Raw genomic sequence first — 19,364 nt, forward strand, 5'->3', positions numbered from 1 at the left:
TCATCTGGTTTCCCAAAACATGGTTTGGAATTTCTTTCCTTTCATTCGTCTTGCTTGGAGTGTATTCTTTCTTGGAAGAAGATAGCCCAGTTCTTGTTGTACTGTGTGCTCACTGAATGGTTTGCACATACTCATGTTCTTGGAGAGAAAAGCTTAGGCGTTCTGAACCACTTTGTGGAGCTGAAACTGCAGAGGGAATTTTTTCTCATCTTTCCGTGGCAGCCTCAGTGGAAGGAGGTGGTAGTTGATGGGAATGGCTTAAACTACGGGTTTACAAAAAGACTATATTTTTGAAAAACTCTGATGACTTTTTAGGTGAGCGTAAAATGTGAGCAGATAGATTTGTATCATGATGAATAGTGTCTGAGAAGACAGATTTGCATACTGGAGAAAATGTTATTTTTTGTCTGTGTTTAAACAATGTTTGTTTGTTTTACAGTGGCCCATCCTCAGGAGCCTCACCACCCCTCTGAAAAGCCAGTCATCCACTGCCATAAATGTGGGGAGCCATGTAAAGGTGAAGTACTCCGTGTTCAGGCCAGACACTTTCACATCAAATGCTTCACCTGCAAAGGTAAGACCTCGACATTCATCTGTTAGAAATGAGTCAAATGGTGCAGAGGTACATTGAGCTAGTGACGAGAGGTCACGTTTCCTACAACTGGCCAGTTACGGGATATTCTCATTGCTCAGTGTTGGAAGGATTTGTGGGTGGGGAGGGTAAAGAATGGGGAGCGAAATGACTGTATTGCACAGGTACTAGCACCAAGGTGGTCAGCACCATACAGATCAAATTCAATATGCAAATGTCTACCATTTAATTGAAAAGAAAGATTATATGAGGTGTTTGATTTTATTGGGGGGGGAATAAATTTGCCACCACTAGAAGACACAAAATAGCACATTCTGCTCTGAATACTTATGTGCTCGTTCTTTTTCTTTTCTACTATTCACTGGGTGCAAGCTATACAGTAGAGAATTATACCTGCAGGAGATGAAAAAAAAAGAATCTTAGCTCTTTTATTTTCAATTTCATTTCCTTTCTACAGTTCTATGTAAACAGTCAGTTTCCAGTATTTCCCAAATAGTGAATTAGGCCATAATTAGACTCCAGCTGCTTTGGTGATTTTTTTTTTTCTGTTTATTTGGGAAGCAACGGAACAACACTAAACATCCAAGGTGAAGGGCTTTGTGGAGACGCACAAAACATAGGAAGAGAAAGTATAGCCCTAGCAGTTGCTCAGAAGTCCAGTGTAGATAGCTGAGTTGGATTCACATGTTGTGTTGTATGTATTTCCTGCCATTTCCCTATATGAGGTGAGGGTACGTTTAGATTGTATAGTGTGATGGGGTGAAAAGGACTATAGCATAAGAATGTTTGAGAAAATTCTGTCTTTTTGTAGTTTTTGTTTTAAGTGCTTTTTCAAGGATTTGGGTAAATCAGGTTTTTTTGGTTGGTTGTGTTGTTTTTTTTTTTGTTTTTTTTTTTTTTAATACCTGGTGATAGCAACCACTAGCTTTCATTAGGGATAGTTATGAAAATTAAGCTGCTTTTAACTGAATTGATTGCTGACAGTAGGTACCTGGATTCAAAAAAGCCTACCAAAAAACCCCTGATGGATACTGACATCCAAGAGAAACATGCAGGGTGGTCACTGAGGAGTATGTCGTGGGGTGAGGGGGGAGCCTTAGCCACACATTTTAGGAGAGGTGCCTTCAGTGAGCAAGCAGAGCCAGAGGATCGTTACCAAAGGGAAAGGAGCAGCAGAGAAGGGATATCTCTAGCACACGTGCTGGCAACGTGACCCTTGGAAAAAACTGAGCTGGAGCTTTTAAGCTGAGTGGCTGAAAAAATTTTCTTTACTTGCTTTTCTTGTGGTTGGATTTTGCCTAAATTCAAGAAATAGCAGTATGCATGCTCACATGCACACCACACACCTGTGCGTATCTGTACATACTTACCTGTGTAAGTATAGACATATATGCACACACGCTTGTGGGGGGCCTCTGTTTTGCTGGACCTTCAGTTTGTGGGGCTGGGCCTCCTCGTTCTCTGTGTGGGCTTCCACCTCTCGCTGGGTCTCTGGGCCTCTGCTCCCACGGGCTGGGATTCTGTGGGTATCCCACTCCCTGTGGGCCTCCCTGGGACCTCATCCTCTGAGGGCTCCCTGTGTGAGCCTCCCTGCCTGTCTGTCTCCCCCTCGCTTGGTCTCCCATGCTTTTGGGGCTGCCCGACTCTCTAGGACTCCCACTGTTACAGAGGCCTCCCCGTTTTTAGAGCCTCATTCGCTTGGAGGTTCCAGTATGTGAGCTTCCCGCTCTCTCAGGGCTTCAGTGACCCTCTTGTTCTCAGCCTCTGTGGGCTTTGAGTCTCTGAGCCTCACAGTTTTTTCTGGGGATCCTCCAACAATTTTGGGCCACTCCAACTCTCTACAAGCCTCCCACTTTTTAATTGGCTTCTCATGCTTTCAGGTGTCATACTCTTTCTGGGCTTGGCCTTCTCCCTCCCCAGTGGGCCTCACACACACGCATTCATCCGTCTGCCACTGTGTGTCTCTCCCCTCTCACTGGGCCTCCCCCTCTGTGGGCCGCCGTTTTCTGTGCCTCTCCCTTCCTTTGGCCTGGGCCTCATAGTCTCATGGACCTCTGCTGTGTGAGCCTCTCCCGCTCTCTGGCCTTGCCCTTCACGGGGCCTCTGCTCTGAGCCTTGCCTTGATGCGAGGGAGATATTGATGCCTTTCATCTGTGTCGGGCTGGAATAGTATCAGCCCGTCATGGAAGGCAGAGAGAGCACTATCTACACTATTCCTGAAACACTTGTGCAAATGCATATGTCTTTTCTTATTACAGTTGCTGTATTTTAAGCAGTTCTTGATGTTTTATAGTCCCTAAGCAGTTCAAAACCAGCAACAAGTTGTTTCTTTTACTGTTTCTGCCCATAGTGAGTGGTGGTCTCAGTTTACAGAGGACACGGGATGAGGGTATTCCCAGCAGCAGGCCAGCTGAGACCCTTTGAGTTGTGAAGGAGAATGGTAATTGAGGCCAGGCGGCAAATGGAACGGGCTCTGGAAAAACCTGCTGAAGGCACCAGATCAGTCTTCCTTTCTTATTTCACTTGTTTTTTTAGTTGCTTACTCACACGCTGCTTTTGTGCTTTGTCTATTCTGTTGTGAGGCTGGGTCTACTAAGGTGCTTTTTTTTTTTTTTTCCTCCCCTAGGGCAATATCTAAACTAATTGTGGCTTCTGTTTATGGAGATATTTCTAAGCTGATGACAGTTTAATATTCTGTAATATTACTGACCTCATGATGACTGCTTGCCTGAAGATGACCAGAGAAAGGAGAGCTAAAGAATTATATCTCTCTGATGGAGATTAAACTATGATTTTAATCATTAGCTTGTTAAGGAAACTTTGAGCTTGTGGAAGGTGACTGGTTCCATGTGTTCACTTAGTGTTTAGGAGAGGGGCGTCCCGGCTTGACTTCTGCCTGTTTGTAGAATCTGCGCATCTCAATTGGAACTGAGAGAGCCAGTGCTGAATCTTAGAGACTTTTTCTGTTCATTCAGTCTGTGTGTTATTAGTAGGGTTTGCCAGCAAGTGAAGGATAATCTTTTTTGTGTTCTGTTGTCTTTCACTGTGAGGAAGGAAAGGAAGGTGTGTGGGAGGTTGTTCCAAGTCCTGTTTTGAATCTTACACCCGAGCTGCAGTGCTTGTTTATTGTTGGGGTCTCATATTTAAGCAAACACACTCTTTTGTTTAAACCATATAGTTATTTACTTATATTGCGTGTTGTCTGACCACATGGTTCATACAAGCAGGACACAACTAACTGTTCGAGTAAGCATTTTTTTCCTCTTAATCTAATGGGTTTTTAATTGGACATGACTGTGACTCTATAGGAGTTGAAGTTAGACCCCCTCAGTTTATACTGTTGTTAGCCAGTGGAAACAACTCCTGAAACAACTCCTGATACTGGGACCAGAACGTGTCAGACAACCAAGCCACCTGTAGATGCAGCTTTCTCCTTTCTGTATACTGAAGTTTGCTCTTGAGACTTCAACTCATACATCTGCAGCGTGAAAGATTTTAACAAATGCATACTTGTCTGACTGCTGTCATACCTGCTGAAAATGCCCATGGCTTAGTCTGATAGTCTAGAGAAGATGTGGAAAAAAATGCATTTCCTTGTAAAGCTGTCACACTAGTTGTATAGTAGCAGAGTTTTAGTGTGAACCTTTTCTTATTTTGCTCTGTATGGGGTTTGTTTTTTTTTTTTTGTTTCCATCCATGCTCTCAACTTTGTGTTTACATCATACTGTTAAGCATATTTGATACGGTTGTAATCCTGCTTCCCTAGGTTATGTCAGAGAAGCATAGGCTCTTCATGATTGCTTGGCATGCATGTTAGAGGTGGTTGCTGCACTGCAGGAACCAGTGACTTAAGCCCCCATGCTGCATCAGCCAGCTTGGGACCTGCTCATGTGTCATGTAATGTGATCAGACAATCATCTTCCCCTGTAGCTCAGTGCTCTGTCCATCTCTGGAATCTTTCTCAGAACAGAGTAACTGCTTCCTGACAAAGACGACAAGTAAAACCTCCAACGATTGACGTGTTCCCATACCCCCACGATAAGGTGCAGCTAGCTGTGACTCCCTGCCTGTTGAGAACCACGCGTATACAGCTCGTTTGTCCTATCTGCCTGGCAAGGCTGGCTCGTTCTATTTGTGGCTTCAAGAGCTAAGAAAAAAACAAAGAGCTGAAAATGATGTGGCCTGTCCCCCAGAAGCTGAGCTCTGCCAGCCTCCCGATTAGGCAAAGAATCTCAGGCAGTCAGCAGCTGACTGGGAGCTGGAGTTAACAGGGGAATGATGGATAAGGGAGGGATAAGAGACATTTAGGAGTGCAGCTCCAGGAGCACTATTCAGAGCAGTTGTCTTTGGCTGTTTTATAACAAAGTCACTTACCTTGCTAAGGTGCTACACTGTTGTGTGCTAAAAGGGCAAGTTTAATTGGATTCTGCATTATCTCCAATTGTAATTAAAAAGTTTTAAAGAGTATACTACTCTTACATACCAAATTGTTAATGGTTACCAGCAATGGAAGCAGCAGGCTGAGAAAAGGGAGGGTTAGATGGGGAGGTTGGAGGGAGAACTGACTGAGCTGGAGACCTCATTGTTTTACTTTTTGTTTTTAATAAGCATTAACATCAACAAGAACCAATTAATAGCTTATAAAGAAGTAGAAAGGTTTTTCTTGAAAGTGTCTATGTGCATGAATAACTTTTCTGGAAAAACTAAGACCATTCCTGCAATGTCTGTTGAACATATAAAGGTGTGGGGGATCAGGCCCTAAATTGTGATGTGCATGAGCAGAGATATTAAAATCTCAATTTAAGTTGAGATCTGATACAAATGGTAATTTTCTATCGTTGTCAGTGGATTACAGTTCATTTTACCCTATTACATCTACTAGGAGGGGAAACTTTCAGGCTAGCAAAATTGCTATAACAAGACTGTATTATTTAAGCCTGTGATTCGTCTTCTGAGTTAGAGGGAAATGAGGGTTTCAATACAGTGTATTGTTTAACAGAACAAGCTTTAAGCTTTCGTAGTAACAATGTGAAGGTTTATGTAACTTGATTTTTGGTACATGTAGATACAGGTTGCATTATCTTAACAAGGTAATGCAGTATTTGTGGTAGGAGCATTTAAAACAGTAGACAGCGTTCCTGTTCTTGATGTCAAATATAAATGGGAAAACATAGTTAGCTTCCATATGGTAGCCTGAAAAAAAAAATAATCTCATAAATAAGCAATCCTGCCATGAGAGTATGGATGGCATCCTAAAGTTTTCTAGTCCTCACTATGTGCATAAATGTCTGTAATTTGATTAGACTATGCCAGGTGAGAATGTTTCACTGTCTATGAATGTTTTACATGCTATAGCGATATCAGATATCAAAAGGTAATTATCAGCTAATATTCTTGCTAATTATAAGGCAAAGCCAAGTCTTGGCATACAGGAAGCATCCCACAAAGTCCGAGTATCCCACAGAGAAGAAACTCTTAGCTTCTATTAAAACATTGTTATAAATTATCACAAAGCAGTTTCTTAATTATGGAACAAATGTGCTAACTTCCTCTTTGGAGTTAGATGTCTTTCAAGCTTATTTAGGAAAGCCAGCATCTATATGTACTTTCAGAATCATTTGTGATATGTTTAGGTTCCAGACATGTGTCTGTTCCTTTTGTGTGATGACTTTTGCAAAGCTACATCATCTGTAGTTCAGTGAGTTTGATGCGGAACGGGGATGGTTCCTAAGTTTAGATTTTGGGATGGTCTGTAATCTTTGACTTTGAACTGGATCTTCCTCCCTTGAAGGACTGGGAAGAAGTGTCATGTAAGCAGACACTGTATCAACAAGCTGGAATGTGTTTTAAATCATTAGTTCTTTGACCTTTGATCTGTCATCAGATTCCTTCAGTGGCAGCAGGAGGAGTCTGGGTAGTTTGTGCTATTAATAGTTTGGTGTCAGTGGATAGAAAGTTTAAATATGAGGATGTTCTTGTAGTAGATATCCAGTGCACTGTTTGAAAATATTTCTGCATTTCCACAAACACTTCTCAAACAGAGACTGAGCTGTGGATACAGTAACGTAACTGGTGGATAGAATGTGCTCCTTCCTGAGCATCAGGAAATTATGTGAGGTTCCTTGAAGCTCTGAATCACTGACCCAAAGAGCCTTCTGTATTTAAAAACTCTCCAAGCTTGTAATTCTTCAATTCACCATGGCTCGCTTGCCAGCTTGGGAACTCCCCCTTTTCAGCTTGGTTATTGAAACAGACTTTAACATTATTAAGTCTTTTGATTTTTCTCAAGAGTGCCTGTATTTTCATTTTTTTTCCTAAACCTGAGTGTCTCAGCTTTCATTTGAAGAAAAGGGCATTTCTAGTCTTATATTATAACACATTGGAAAATACAAACCTGAAATTCTCTAAGAGCAGAATACAAATAAAAAGGAGAGAAATGCTACAGTATCCTGGTTTGGTTTGGATGGTCAGGACTTTGGGGATCTGACTCATGATCTGGAAGGATTAGAGCTCTGCATCCTTTATCCATGGCAGAAGGTCCCATGGAAGGGGATGAGGAAGAGTAAGTTGAGATTTTGAGCATGAAGATGAAAGAGAAGTACTTGTTGCTGAAGAGATTAGTACACAAATGAAGTGAAAAAGTGAAAAGGGGGACACATTATCTGTCTGCACAGGAAGACCTAATGAGGGACAGCAAGAACATGTTTGAGGACAGCAAATCATATTTGAGCAGAGTTTAGAAAATCCAGGTGGTAATGGGATTCTGCTGTTCCTGGGAAGCTAACAGAGGGTAAAATTTCTGCTGTGACATCAAGTGGGATTCAGATGTGAATTCATGCATTCAGGTAGCTTGATGTGAAAGCAAGCCTCAGTTGCAGCTGTGAGAGTAACTGCCATTTCTATACTTGCATGTCTTAGCTGCTGTGTCTTGAAGCTTGTTCTTTTTCTTGTAGTGATTCCTGTTGTTATTTCACTCCAGATTCAGGGAAGGGCCTCGGAGGTTTACTGTAAGCTTGGTGTCCTGCGAAACGACCCTAACCTTCCTGTAACCCCATAAGCAGCAGGCAGAGCTCTTTCTTACTAGTGCAGTAGCCTTTGGGATGGCAGTGGGCTGTTTCAGGGGTGCAACAGATTTTAAACTATATCCAACCCCTTGGCAGTGAAAGCAAGCAGCCATTCTCAACACTTGTGGAAAACAGTCTTGGTAAGAATTCCTGAGGATCCCTTGCTCCCTGCTGAAGAGGCAAGGTGGGTGAGGTGACCGTGGGCTTTGACAGTAGGGCTCAAACTATGCCCATAGTTCTATCTTGCACTGTTCTCTGATCCTCTGACCCTTTCTCACCCCTCTACTTCTTTTCTTGTGTCTTATTTTATTGGGGTCTTTTTTTCCAACTTATTTTTTCCTTTTTCATATAAAACAGAGTTGTTAGTTTTTGCTTTAGATGTTGACAGGAAAATAATCCCAAGCAGTTTCATCCCAAATAATCACAAGCAGTTTCATCCCATTCTGAAGTGAGTCCTTGTTTTACTTAGTTTTAGTGCTATTAATGGCAATTGGTTGACGCTGATCTTGGTTTAGTTGGGCCTGAGGTCTTTCAGTGACCAAACGCTTGACAGGAAATGAAATTAATTGCACTACTTGACTGATGTTGATGAATGCTGACAGATGCCATGTCCGATTTTAACAAGCTGCTGGATCCCTTTGAAAGTAAAGGGTCAGGAAGATGCTTTACAGGTGCTTTATGGGTGGGGCAGAGCATCCTTATGAGAATAGGGAAAGTTGCCTGGGTTTGTTGTCAGTGTATCTTCTATTTTCCTGGCTTGTTTCATAAGTCTATGGATGAGGGAGATTTGTTTTTGTTCTATTCTTATATCCTTGATTTGCTTTTTTATAATATTTTTAGAGAGATTTCTCATCTAGATAGTTACATCCAAGCTGTCCCAGGCTAAACTTTGACATTTTCCCACCAATTGCATTTTCTTCAAGGTTCATTTCCCACAGATGCATAAATGACTTTGATCTCCACCTAGTGCTTAGCTTAATGTGAAAGGTGTTTTAAATGGTTGAATGATCTTGCCATTGTTTCCATGCCAGTGCACAAAACATTTATATTCCAGTTGGGAGGCTGTCATATTGCTACATTATATATGGCTGTTGTTTGCTTGCTGTTGAGCTCAAGTACTAGCTATTGTCTGTTAGGTTGCTGGAAAGACTGAAATATATGCATGTCAGGTGCAGACAGGAAAGTTTCCCCTGTGCGGCATTGTTTGTATTTGCAGCAGAGAAAACCAGAGAAAACTGATTGTGTAGGTCTAAAGGCAGTGTCATGGCCTTGACTGGGAAGTTGATGAAGTTAAAGCTCTGAGCTCCTCTGAAATGCAGTCATCACTAGTGGTTTCAGTTGAGTGAATACTTGCCTTGAGTGCTTAGGGGTTTCACCCAAGTACTCCACTGAGAATTGCTTGAATCATAAAGACAGCAGCACTCGGCAGTCATGCAGGCCGGATGTCTGAAATGGAGGGTCAAGGTTTTTCAAGGGAAGAGGAGAAGGGCTTGGCTTGGGGCCAGAGGCTGCTTCTCAGGGGGATCCCAGACCAACTTCGGGGAAGAGGGGAGAAATGCAGTCTCATCTCTTGCTTAGGAGGTGTTTTAGCTGCTAAACTTTTCAGGCTGCTGGTGACTAGATAATGAAGCAGATTTTAACATCACCTGTGTTTGTTCCATGTGTATAAAGATCTTTTGACTTCCCAGGGTTGTTTCTAAATTCAATCTGTTGAAATGAGAATCACTGGGAATGCTGGACACAGTTCCAAATAGCTTGTATCAAAATGCATCTCTCATAAGTGTACAGCAAAAAAAAAAAAAAAAAAAAAACTGTCCAGTGAGAGGAGTGTGACAGTTATCAGGATTTCTGTTATGTCTTCTTGTGTGCAGTTCCTTAGTGGTGCATTGTAATCTTTCTGCAATGGTAGTGCTGCATCATGGCTTCTGAGATTTATTGTTCTCTTGTGGTCTTCTGATATTTTGATGTACATTAATTCTTCAAATGACTTCAGGAACCGGAGGTTGTGCCATCAAGAAAAGTGTCGATAAGAGGAATAACAAAAAGGCAGAGAAAGACTTACATTTGAAATGTGGAAACTTTAAACTTTAATAAGAACATGAACCTTGCTTTCATCAATACAGGATTTGTTAAGCTCTCTCTTAGGCAAAAAAAAAAGAAACAGATTTTTCCTGTGTATTTGTTTAGATGTAGATGATAAACTGAAATATTGCCAAATTCCTTTCTACCTTCAAACAAGAAATCCATTATGTCCTAAGAAATAAATGTTGTATGACTATTTCCCTGCTTGAGAACAACACCATTGTTCTAGCAAGCTTAGAAATACAAGAAAGAAATAAAATCCCAACAGGAAATTGAATTTGCACCTTATTTAATGCATAGTGACAAAACAGATCATTAGACTTCTGTTAATGAATAGCCTTCACTCTGCAAACTGAGAGTCCATGCTTATAGAGTCTGCTTTTGTGGTTTTGTTTCTTTAGTGTTGGAACAGTTTTTACTTAGGTCCTGGTTTTTCAACTCTCACTGACAATAACCCTGTGGAAATCCTCGATAATGCTAAGCAGGATCAAATCCTACTTCTATTCACTTTGAAAAAATCTGATCACTTAATTTTCATCATATTTGTTAAAGCTTGGAAGTGACTCAGTGTCGCTAATAAATTCTTTCAAAGTTGTTTTCCCCTTCAGCATAGGAAAAATATAAAAGAACGTAATATTATGTTTCCTATTAACTTCCATCATTTTGATATTAATTTTTCTTTGATTATGTGATATTTGTATCACACTGTTGGGATTTATTGTACGAATGTAGTGATCACAGCTGATTTCTCTTCGTTGCCTCTGCTGTTTGTGACATGAGCAATGCTGGGTAGATGGTCTTTCTTTTTAATAAAAACAATCACAATTGGTCCATATTTTCTGTGGTATTTATGCAGTGGTCCACTGCATAAATATGTGTGCTAAGGCAATATGTTTTTAAGCTTGAGGGGATTTGTTGTCAGAACCATGACTTCTGCACAGTTGCAAGAAGGGGGAAAAGAAGCTATTTGAATCCCTTTTTGTGGTTTGTACGACACATTGTACACCAAGTGTGGAAACAGTCATGTTCATCCTTTCTGATTTGATCTCTGACTCAAAGTGAAAGCAGCCTGCTGGAACAGCGTTTTTCCAGCCATGGATGTTAACAGTCTGGGTGACCCTTGTTTTGCCCATGTAGCTTAAAGCTGTGATTAGTGATAGGAACACGTGTGCTAAATTGTCTGCAAGGATCCGTTGTAACATGGGGTTGCCAGGATTTGTCTTTAATTCTTGCAGATTGGTGTGTGCTTCCTGCTGTGAGTATGCCAGAAATGATGGATCTGCTGCTGGTTCACATCAGAAGAAGTTCTTTTTGTGCCTGAATTCAGGATTTGCCAGTATGAGAGAACTCATGCTCAGTTATTGGCAAAAAGAATAAGAGATCAGGTGGAAAGGAGACTTAATAAAGAAAAAGGCAATCAACAGAGCTTCTTTTTAATAACAGTGAGTGCCTTCAGCTTGAAGCTGAAATATATATAGGCTTGGATGTTAAGTTACAAGCTAAATTACAAACTAAAGGAGGTTAGGAAGAAACACTTGCATAGATACATGAGTACTCCATAGCTCTTTATGCAATTTAGCAGCTTTTGAAGCATCCAGTGTTGACCACTCCATGGCAGTACTCCAGTTCATCCACTGTAACCACAGGATCTAGCAGTCTGAATACTGAAGTAATCCCCAACAACTTCTAGACATTAAAACAGAATTCTCATTTACTCCATGATTTAGTTGTAAGGATCCACCAAAGGTAACTTAGAAGAGCAAACCTGTTGTAAGTAGGCTTAGGTTTCACCACTGGACCTCCAGTGGAAAATGTCTAGATGATCCCCAACTCAGGAGGAGTCTAAGGTGAAGCGGTGATGTGTAGAGGTCACAGTATTTTGTGCCTAATGGTTATGTGATATTTTACTGTTAGTTTGAAAAGAATATTTTACAAAAAATGGAGATCAGTAGAAAAAATGGAAGAATGAAAGAGGTTTTTTTTTTTTTCTGGAGTTGTACCTGCAAACCAGCTTAGAGCATTTTGCAGCATAATAATAGAACCTTAACAATAGTTCTCTGTAATTCTCCTAAGTCATTGATAATTGAGTTTTGGCTGCTTGTGGATTTAATGCCACCATGAAATGTAATTTGTTTGCACATGAAATATTAACACTGTTCTGTACAAAAATGTGAAACCAGAAAAATGCTAGTACTGATACTGCTTTAATTCAAAGTTGCATTCTGTTTATTGTTATTCTATTAATTATTGCTACAGTAGCACTCATTAGACCTCTGGGGCTTGGCAACAGGCAAACAGAATTTTCACTCCCTGCCACAACCACCTTGCAGTTTTAATTTTCAAGGCAGATAGCTAATAAGATATTAGCCCATTATAACAGGAGAGAGAATGAATGTTGTGCACAATGTTGTGCTTGGAATTTGTGGCAGAGAGATTATTTCAACCCAGTTCCCCTGATAAACTTCCTGTATTTCATATTTTAATTTTTGAAGGACTCTGTAACTGCAGGGATCTAGAATGCTGCTTATTTATTTTTCCTTAATAATCAGAATTTCTGATATTTGATATTTCTGATATGTGATCTGAATGTGCTTAAATGTTATAAAGAGGGATGAGATGGAATTGCTTGCAGAATAAGAGTTAAGCTGGCATCCTAGCTGGCTGTGAAGAGTAGTTTCTCTTACTGAATTACACAGATACAGCAATATACAGAGGAGTGATGGAAGTGGCTGAAACTAAAATGCCTGGGAACTGCCATGTATATATTTGTTTAAGAATTCATCGAGCAGATCCTATTTATGTCTTCTCACTGAGGTGAATAAAGAGGACTTTTTAAAGCTTTCAAGAAGCAAGCGGGTTTTTTTTGGTGCTACTGTGGGATGTTAAATAGGTAGGTTCAAGTCCTTCGTTCAACCCAAGCTCAAGTGGAATTGTGAAATTGTCTCCCAATCTCCCATGGCACTTTTTCTTCATGGGAGTAGGCTGTTCTGGGCTGGATTGCTTTCTGTCTCCTGTGCTGACCAGAAATGGTACTATAGCACTGAGTATTTTATTAAAGGAAACCTAGTTATGGTGTGTTTTGGTGTGGATGAATAAGCATTTAACAGTGAAAAACTGCCAATTTACAGAAATCCTTGACTGGTCCTTCACCCTTTTACTGTTACAATTATTTTTCCCTGTCCTTTTGTGTACAGGGCCACAGGTCTATATCCAAATATTAAGAGTTGTTTATCTAATCTGTGAAGTTCAGGGAGTGTAGTATGTGAAGGACTAACACAAGACCAATGCAGATTAGGCACTCAAAGGTAACAGTAGTTCTTGGGACATTGATTTGTTCACAATACAGGTGGGGAATACTCTTTATTCCTGTTTGCTTTATTCAGTGTCCTGTTGTTGGGCTGCTAATGTAATGAAGTATATATAGTGGATGTGTATGTAGATTTTTAATGTTTTATTATCTCTTCACTACAGCTTTCTCCCAATATTTATGTCTAAATTAATACTGTAAAATCAATGTGAACATTTAAAAGATCATGCTTTTTAAAGCAAAACTGAAAGTATTAATGCAGCTGGAGCAGTGCAGTGTTATCTGGGGACTGGAAGAGTTAATCTAAACCATACAACATTTCTGAAATATTAATGGTTTCAAAAAGACGCAGCACCTTGAAAGCTGCTTAAAATAAAGCACATGCTTAGTGCATAAAATATTAAAATCTGTCCTATATAAGGAATCATATCTTTTCTTCTGCTCACCTTCTGTCTCAGAAGTGAAAGCAAGATTTCATCGGTACAAATAATTCTGATACCTCCAGTCATCCAGTTAATCATGTTAATTGAGGTCTTGGCGAGGAGCAAGTACATGAAAGTTATGATTATGTGGATTCCTCCAAAGAAAGTATTTATTACAAACTCTCTTGTAGCCAGAGAATACCAAAAATCTCCTGGCATGTCAAGCCATGTAGTGACAGGAGGAGAAAGCAAAAATCTGATAGAAGAGAGCAAGACCACCAGGATCATCTCATTTGTCGGTAGCATAGACTGTTGCTGACATACTTAGTAGGCATATATTTCCAATCTGTCTGTGTGGTTTGTTTTTCCTTCTTCCAGTGTGTGGCTGTGATTTGGCACAAGGAGGCTTTTTCATTAAGAACGGGGAATATCTTTGTACTTTGGATTACCAGCGCATGTATGGGACCCGCTGCAACGGTTGTGGGGAGTTTGTGGAAGGTGAAGTAGTGACAGCTCTGGGAAAAACTTACCATCCAAGCTGCTTTGCCTGTACTGTTTGCAAGTAAGTCATCCCTTTCATGATATGTATGTTTCAGATTTATTTCCCAAGGACAGCATGAAAGTAGATGATATAGTATGAAATGTGACATGTTTTCTGTACATTGACTTAAATCAATCTTTTTATGTTGAGTGAACAAAAGATGAGTCATTGGAATATATTAATGAAATGGAATATTGCTGCTGATGTATTTATGGCCCACTTAGGAATGGCAGTAGAAATGCCTTAAACATTTTGCTTTGTGGAAACAAGCAGATGTTCGTTTGTTAAGCACAGTTATGGAGTGAGGTGTGGTGTAGGGGGTCAGTACTCAGCAGCTAAAGCTACTTTTTAAAGATTTGAAGTTACTGAACCTTCCCGTTTTAGTGACGTGCTCTTACAAAATGTTGTTCATCCTCTGTTTTATACGCCAAATTAGACTTAACAGCAATATCAACTTCTGCCTCATGCACATTCTTAACTTTTTGTTGGGTTCAGCAAATAACCTCAAATTTCCATAGTGCATTCAGCCTTTACCTTTTTCCTAACACCATCTGCACAGGTAACAGTTGCAGGGGTGGTTCTCTTAATGTAAATGTAGGATAATGAACATAGATAACTTTTTTTCCCAAACTGCTACATCCACTGAAATATAGTAATATATTTAATTGTTGAATACAAATTAAATTAGTGTACTTATGAGTGACTAGCTTCACGTTCCTTCACCACGCTCAAGACCAGTTCTGATTCTTCCTTTGAGTTCTCTTCTGTACTGTTTGCTATCCACAAATAGCAAAGACCTGCTGAGACTGTCATAAATGTCGCTGTTATGTCTAAGTGGATTTCACTGTTGTCTATGCTTTAGATAAAGTATATTTGATAGCTTTTTAAAATGAAAAGACAACACAAGTCTAACCTCTGCTCTGCTTGCCTCCATGGGCTGGATTTCTTCCAATGCCTAGCTTTGCCAAGGCCACATTGCAGAAACTATTTGGCCAGAGTTTGTGTAAAATATTGATTGTGCTGGGGGAAGGCAGTGAACCCGAGGCATAGGGAACAAAGAAAAGCTTCTGGCATAACCTTTGCTAAAATACGTTTTTCTCTTTAACTCTCCAGGCGTCCATTTCCACCGGGTGATCGAGTTACCTTTAATGGAAGGGACTGTCTCTGTCAGATGTGTGCCCAGCCAATGTCCTCCAGTCCAAAAGAACTGTCTGCCTCAAGCAGTAAGTATGCCATCTTCTTTCTGGAGCCTCTTACTTTCCTGGGCTCATCAACATTTGGTTGAAACGAACTTAATGCGATCTTTTGGGGTTTTTTTGATTTTTCTTCACTTTTTTTTTTTTTTTTCCTTCATGAAAAGTGTCTGGTGCTACAGGTGGAAAGCGACACATTCACGTTTTTCAATATGAATAAATTGCTTTTCCCCAATTATTGCATTTTTAAACGGGATTATTTTCTTTTATAGGTGCTGGAAAAGTATGTGCTTGATGAAATCTGAGGTTTCAGAGTTGATAGATACCTTTTTTCATGTATAATTGAACAGGTTGAAGGATTCAAAAGAGGACAAAGTCAGAGGAAATTAATTTTCTTCTACTGTTTAACACTTTAATTAAATTATCCTTTAAAAGGAGTATTGCCAGGATTATGCCTCCAGTAGACTGATACCGCAATGATATTGTGATCTGAACCTCAAGAAACCATTATAAACAGGAGACAAAGCAAATGAAGGGGAAGGAGAGAGAATGAAGAAAATCTGTGAGGAAAACTAACTTGGGTTGCTGTTGTTTCTTTATGCTTTTAAAATATAATTTGTAAATTACTGATGGCTACAGATTTCCTTTTGACACTAGGTAGTTTTACACCAACGTTTGTTTCTTTCAGGGAGATGCTGTGTATATTGTACTTGTACTTGGCTTTGAGGATTATAAGGTGCAATGTAAAGGCAAAGTTGGATAATACTTGTGCTCAGCAGATGAGTCAAGTGAATCTCGGGTTATCTGATTTGCCTGAGAACATGTAATCGGATACTTAGCAAAATTGAAAATGAGAGCCACTTTTTTTTATCGTGCATTTCTGTCTGTTAAGTGATACTTTTCCCCTGTAACTGTAGATTTGGAGCTGAAAATGCACAGGCCTAATCAGTTAAGGAAGAATTTAGGAACCTGAAAAAAGCCTTACCAAACTTACCAACCAACATAGAGATGTATGAAGTACTTCCGGCACCCAGCTAGTCCTTCGGAGATAAAAGAGTGATACGGAAATTGTATTTACATGGATTACCGATATTTAGGAGATGGAATTGGCAAGGAACTGCAAGGCATAGGGACCTCAGACAGTACAGATGTTCTTTTTCTAAGGATGTCACAGCACTAGTTCCCAAACGACCGGTGTTTAAATGACAGAAGTGTCTGGATCACACTACATCTGGTTCTCAAAAAATAGCACACTTGCCCAGCAGTGTGACCACATCCCGGATATGTGACCCTAGGTGCCAGAATGCTCCCTAGCAAATGATAGGCTAAAGTTGTCTGATAGTTAGCAAGTGAAAGAGCTGGAGAGTCACTTTCTGATAGTCTCTGTTTGAATTGCTTCTTGAGTTCCACACTGAAGCCATAGGTATCAAGGATTATTAAACAATCTTCCCTGGTGCTTGTGATGAGATGTATTATTCCTTTTCAATCAAAATAGTCTCTTTCTGGGCAAACTGCCTTACCAGTACACGCAGCAAGAGAGCTCCTGCTCTTAACAGTTTAGAGTGCGCTGCTTCAAAGTCTACAAATCTGTCACTGTGCATCTTGTTCTTTTATGAGCAAAGACTTGTAGGAAGATTATAATACAGAGTTTCTGGTTATTTTAGAGCGCAACTCTACAAACCAGACAAATAAAAGTGAGACCAGCATGTGTTTCTAAGTTCAGAAAAACTCAATTAAGAGAATACTAATGTAGTATCCTCTGTCTTCAGAGGTATACCAGCTGCTGCTTTAGCTTTGTGCAAAAGTTGACTTAGATATGGAGAAGTCCTTATTGCTGAAACTACAGAGTAAATTTTGAAGAGTGTAAGCTGTTCATATTGCTTCCACGTCTCTCCTGCTGACTGAATCAGACATATCAATTTTTTCTAATGCTTTTGCCCTTTTTTGAAAGGATGTGGTTTTTTAGTGCAAGTTCTTTTAGAAGAGAATCTCATTCATGCTATGCATCTATCTTATAGCCTATGTTACTGTCAGTTTCCCTTGATTACTTCCGAGTAGATTACTAGAGGAGCCTTTCCTTAAAACAAAGTTGGAAGTAAGGAAATTCAATAGACTTGAAAGTATATCAAGTTTGATTGGTTTATGTAATGTAAAAGGAAGCCTTCTATCCACTAGGATGTCTGCATTAATGTGGACATGTCATTTTGTGATGTCTTTTACTTCACATAAATGAAAGGCTTATTGACTGTTGTTCTTGGATGATCTCAAGGAAAATCAGATGCCTCTAAATAGAGGGGTTAACATCTTGAATAACATGAACCTGGATATTGTTAAACTCTTTATAGTGCACACCTTATTTTTAATAATAGTATATTTCTTTCACTGCACATATATTACCTAGAATAATTACAGCTATTTTCTTGAAGAACCATGTCAGTGATTCCTTTTTATTCTAGTTTTCTAAGACAGGATTTTTCAGTATACAGATACTATGGAGTAGTCATAATTCATAATTTAGTCAACTCTATTCCTTAAACAAATGAAGTGGGTGGTGTTTTATTTCATATGACAGCTTGGTAAATACGATGTGATCTGTAAAGCAGGGGGCAGCTAGACAACACTGATTAAAAGTATGATGTTGATGGTTTGGATAGTTCAGGGTTTTCAACATTCTGCCAAAGACAGAAACTTACTTTCTTTGGGTCCTGATAAAGGACTAATAGAAGTAATGTATCTTGGTAATTATTAGTTATACAAAACTTGGACACTGTTTAAAATATACAACAGCATGATTGCCTGGTTTGCACTAATCTCTTTCTACTTTCTATTGTGTTCTGGCTACGTGTTAACACACCTGTGTTCATTATAGTCCATATTCTCTTTACAGAGAAGCAGTTGTACAGGCATCTGTTATTTCTAAATTTTACACAAGACTGCAACTTGTGTTCTTGGTCGTTTGGCCATGGGTGCTCTCCCCCCCCCCATTTTACCTTCTTTTAATTAAGATCTCCTGTATTGTATCTCTGTTACATGTATGACAGCCTCATTTCACCATCCCTTGACATTTTGTGTCACATATTCAGTAGGCTGTTTTTAAAAGCCGTCTTTAAAGGTCTGCAAATTATGGGGATTTTTCCCTACTTTCATGCTGTAATTTAGAATAAAAAAAGAGTCAAAGACGAAGTCAAATTTTTGAATTTTTTGTTGTTGTTATTTTGCTGTTTGGGGATTCATGGTTTATTGTTTCCATGTTGTCAGCGGAGTTATTATCTAGTGGTTACTTCCCTTGGACACAGGAATTCTGAGTGCAGCTTTCTGGTATTTTCATACATGTTTTATGTGTCAGGGCAGGTACTTAAATTTCAAGGGTCAGTTCCCCCAGCAAAATGAAAAAAAAAATAATGCTATTCCGGCTTACTAGTATGTGGTGGTTATAAGCAAATGGAAGTTGGTGTGGTGTTTAGATGATGCAGTCCTAAGTACTGTGCTACTGCCTGAGTCTTACCTATTGATGCTTAAGTAATAAAATTTGTGTGATTTTAACTTGTGTAAGGAGAAATTAAAGAACCTGAAGTCTTCCTAAATTCTTGTTCTTCATCCATGTTAGGGTTAGGTACCTTTGAAAGAGTAGAGTGAGCTTTATAATACATCTTTCCAGTCCCCAGCATCTCAAACTGTTTTATTCCCCTAGGGGCCAAATGAGTAGTGACTGAGGGTACACTCCAGATTTCTATTAGCTTTAGCGTGTGAAGCAGAGGCGAGTAGATTGGCCATGTTAACAGGCTTACCCTCTTTGATACTTCTCCATTAAGGCATTTTATCAGTGAATTCTCACCAACGCAGCTGGTAGGTGAACTGATGCAGACATTTAAACATAAAAATTCCTCGTTTAGTCAGACCTGCATTTTCAAAAAGTACCACACTGGCTTGCGTTTCTTCTTGAACACACAAGAGGTGTTGTGGAAAGTAGAGCTGAGAGCAGAGCAGCCGCAGAGAGATCCCCCAAGCTCAGGGTACGTATGTGAGGTGGTACCAGCAATCTGCACTAGTGGAGCTCAAACTGTCAGTTTTCTGGCTCAGGTGTCATCTTTGAAATTATGAAGACACTGTGTGTCTTTGAACACAGTTTAATAAATTTCCCTCTTCCTCAAACAGATCTTTCC

General features: G+C 39.7%; 1 protein-coding gene across 1 annotated transcript in view; it reads left to right on the forward strand.

Annotated features, from left to right (window-relative positions):
* Positions 1-420: 420 nt before the first annotated feature.
* The window catches only part of LOC104471358 (actin-binding LIM protein 1-like), a 59,662-nt gene continuing 40,718 nt past the window's right edge, over positions 421-19,364 (forward strand). Inside the window, 3 exon segments of the mRNA XM_010086682.1 lie at positions 421-574; positions 13,846-14,029; positions 15,122-15,231. Coding sequence (XP_010084984.1) covers positions 421-574; positions 13,846-14,029; positions 15,122-15,231 — 448 coding nt within the window.

This window comes from Pterocles gutturalis, unplaced genomic scaffold (genome assembly GCF_000699245.1).
Source record: "Pterocles gutturalis isolate BGI_N339 unplaced genomic scaffold, ASM69924v1 scaffold15531, whole genome shotgun sequence".
Taxonomy (NCBI): Eukaryota; Metazoa; Chordata; class Aves; order Pterocliformes; family Pteroclidae; genus Pterocles; species Pterocles gutturalis.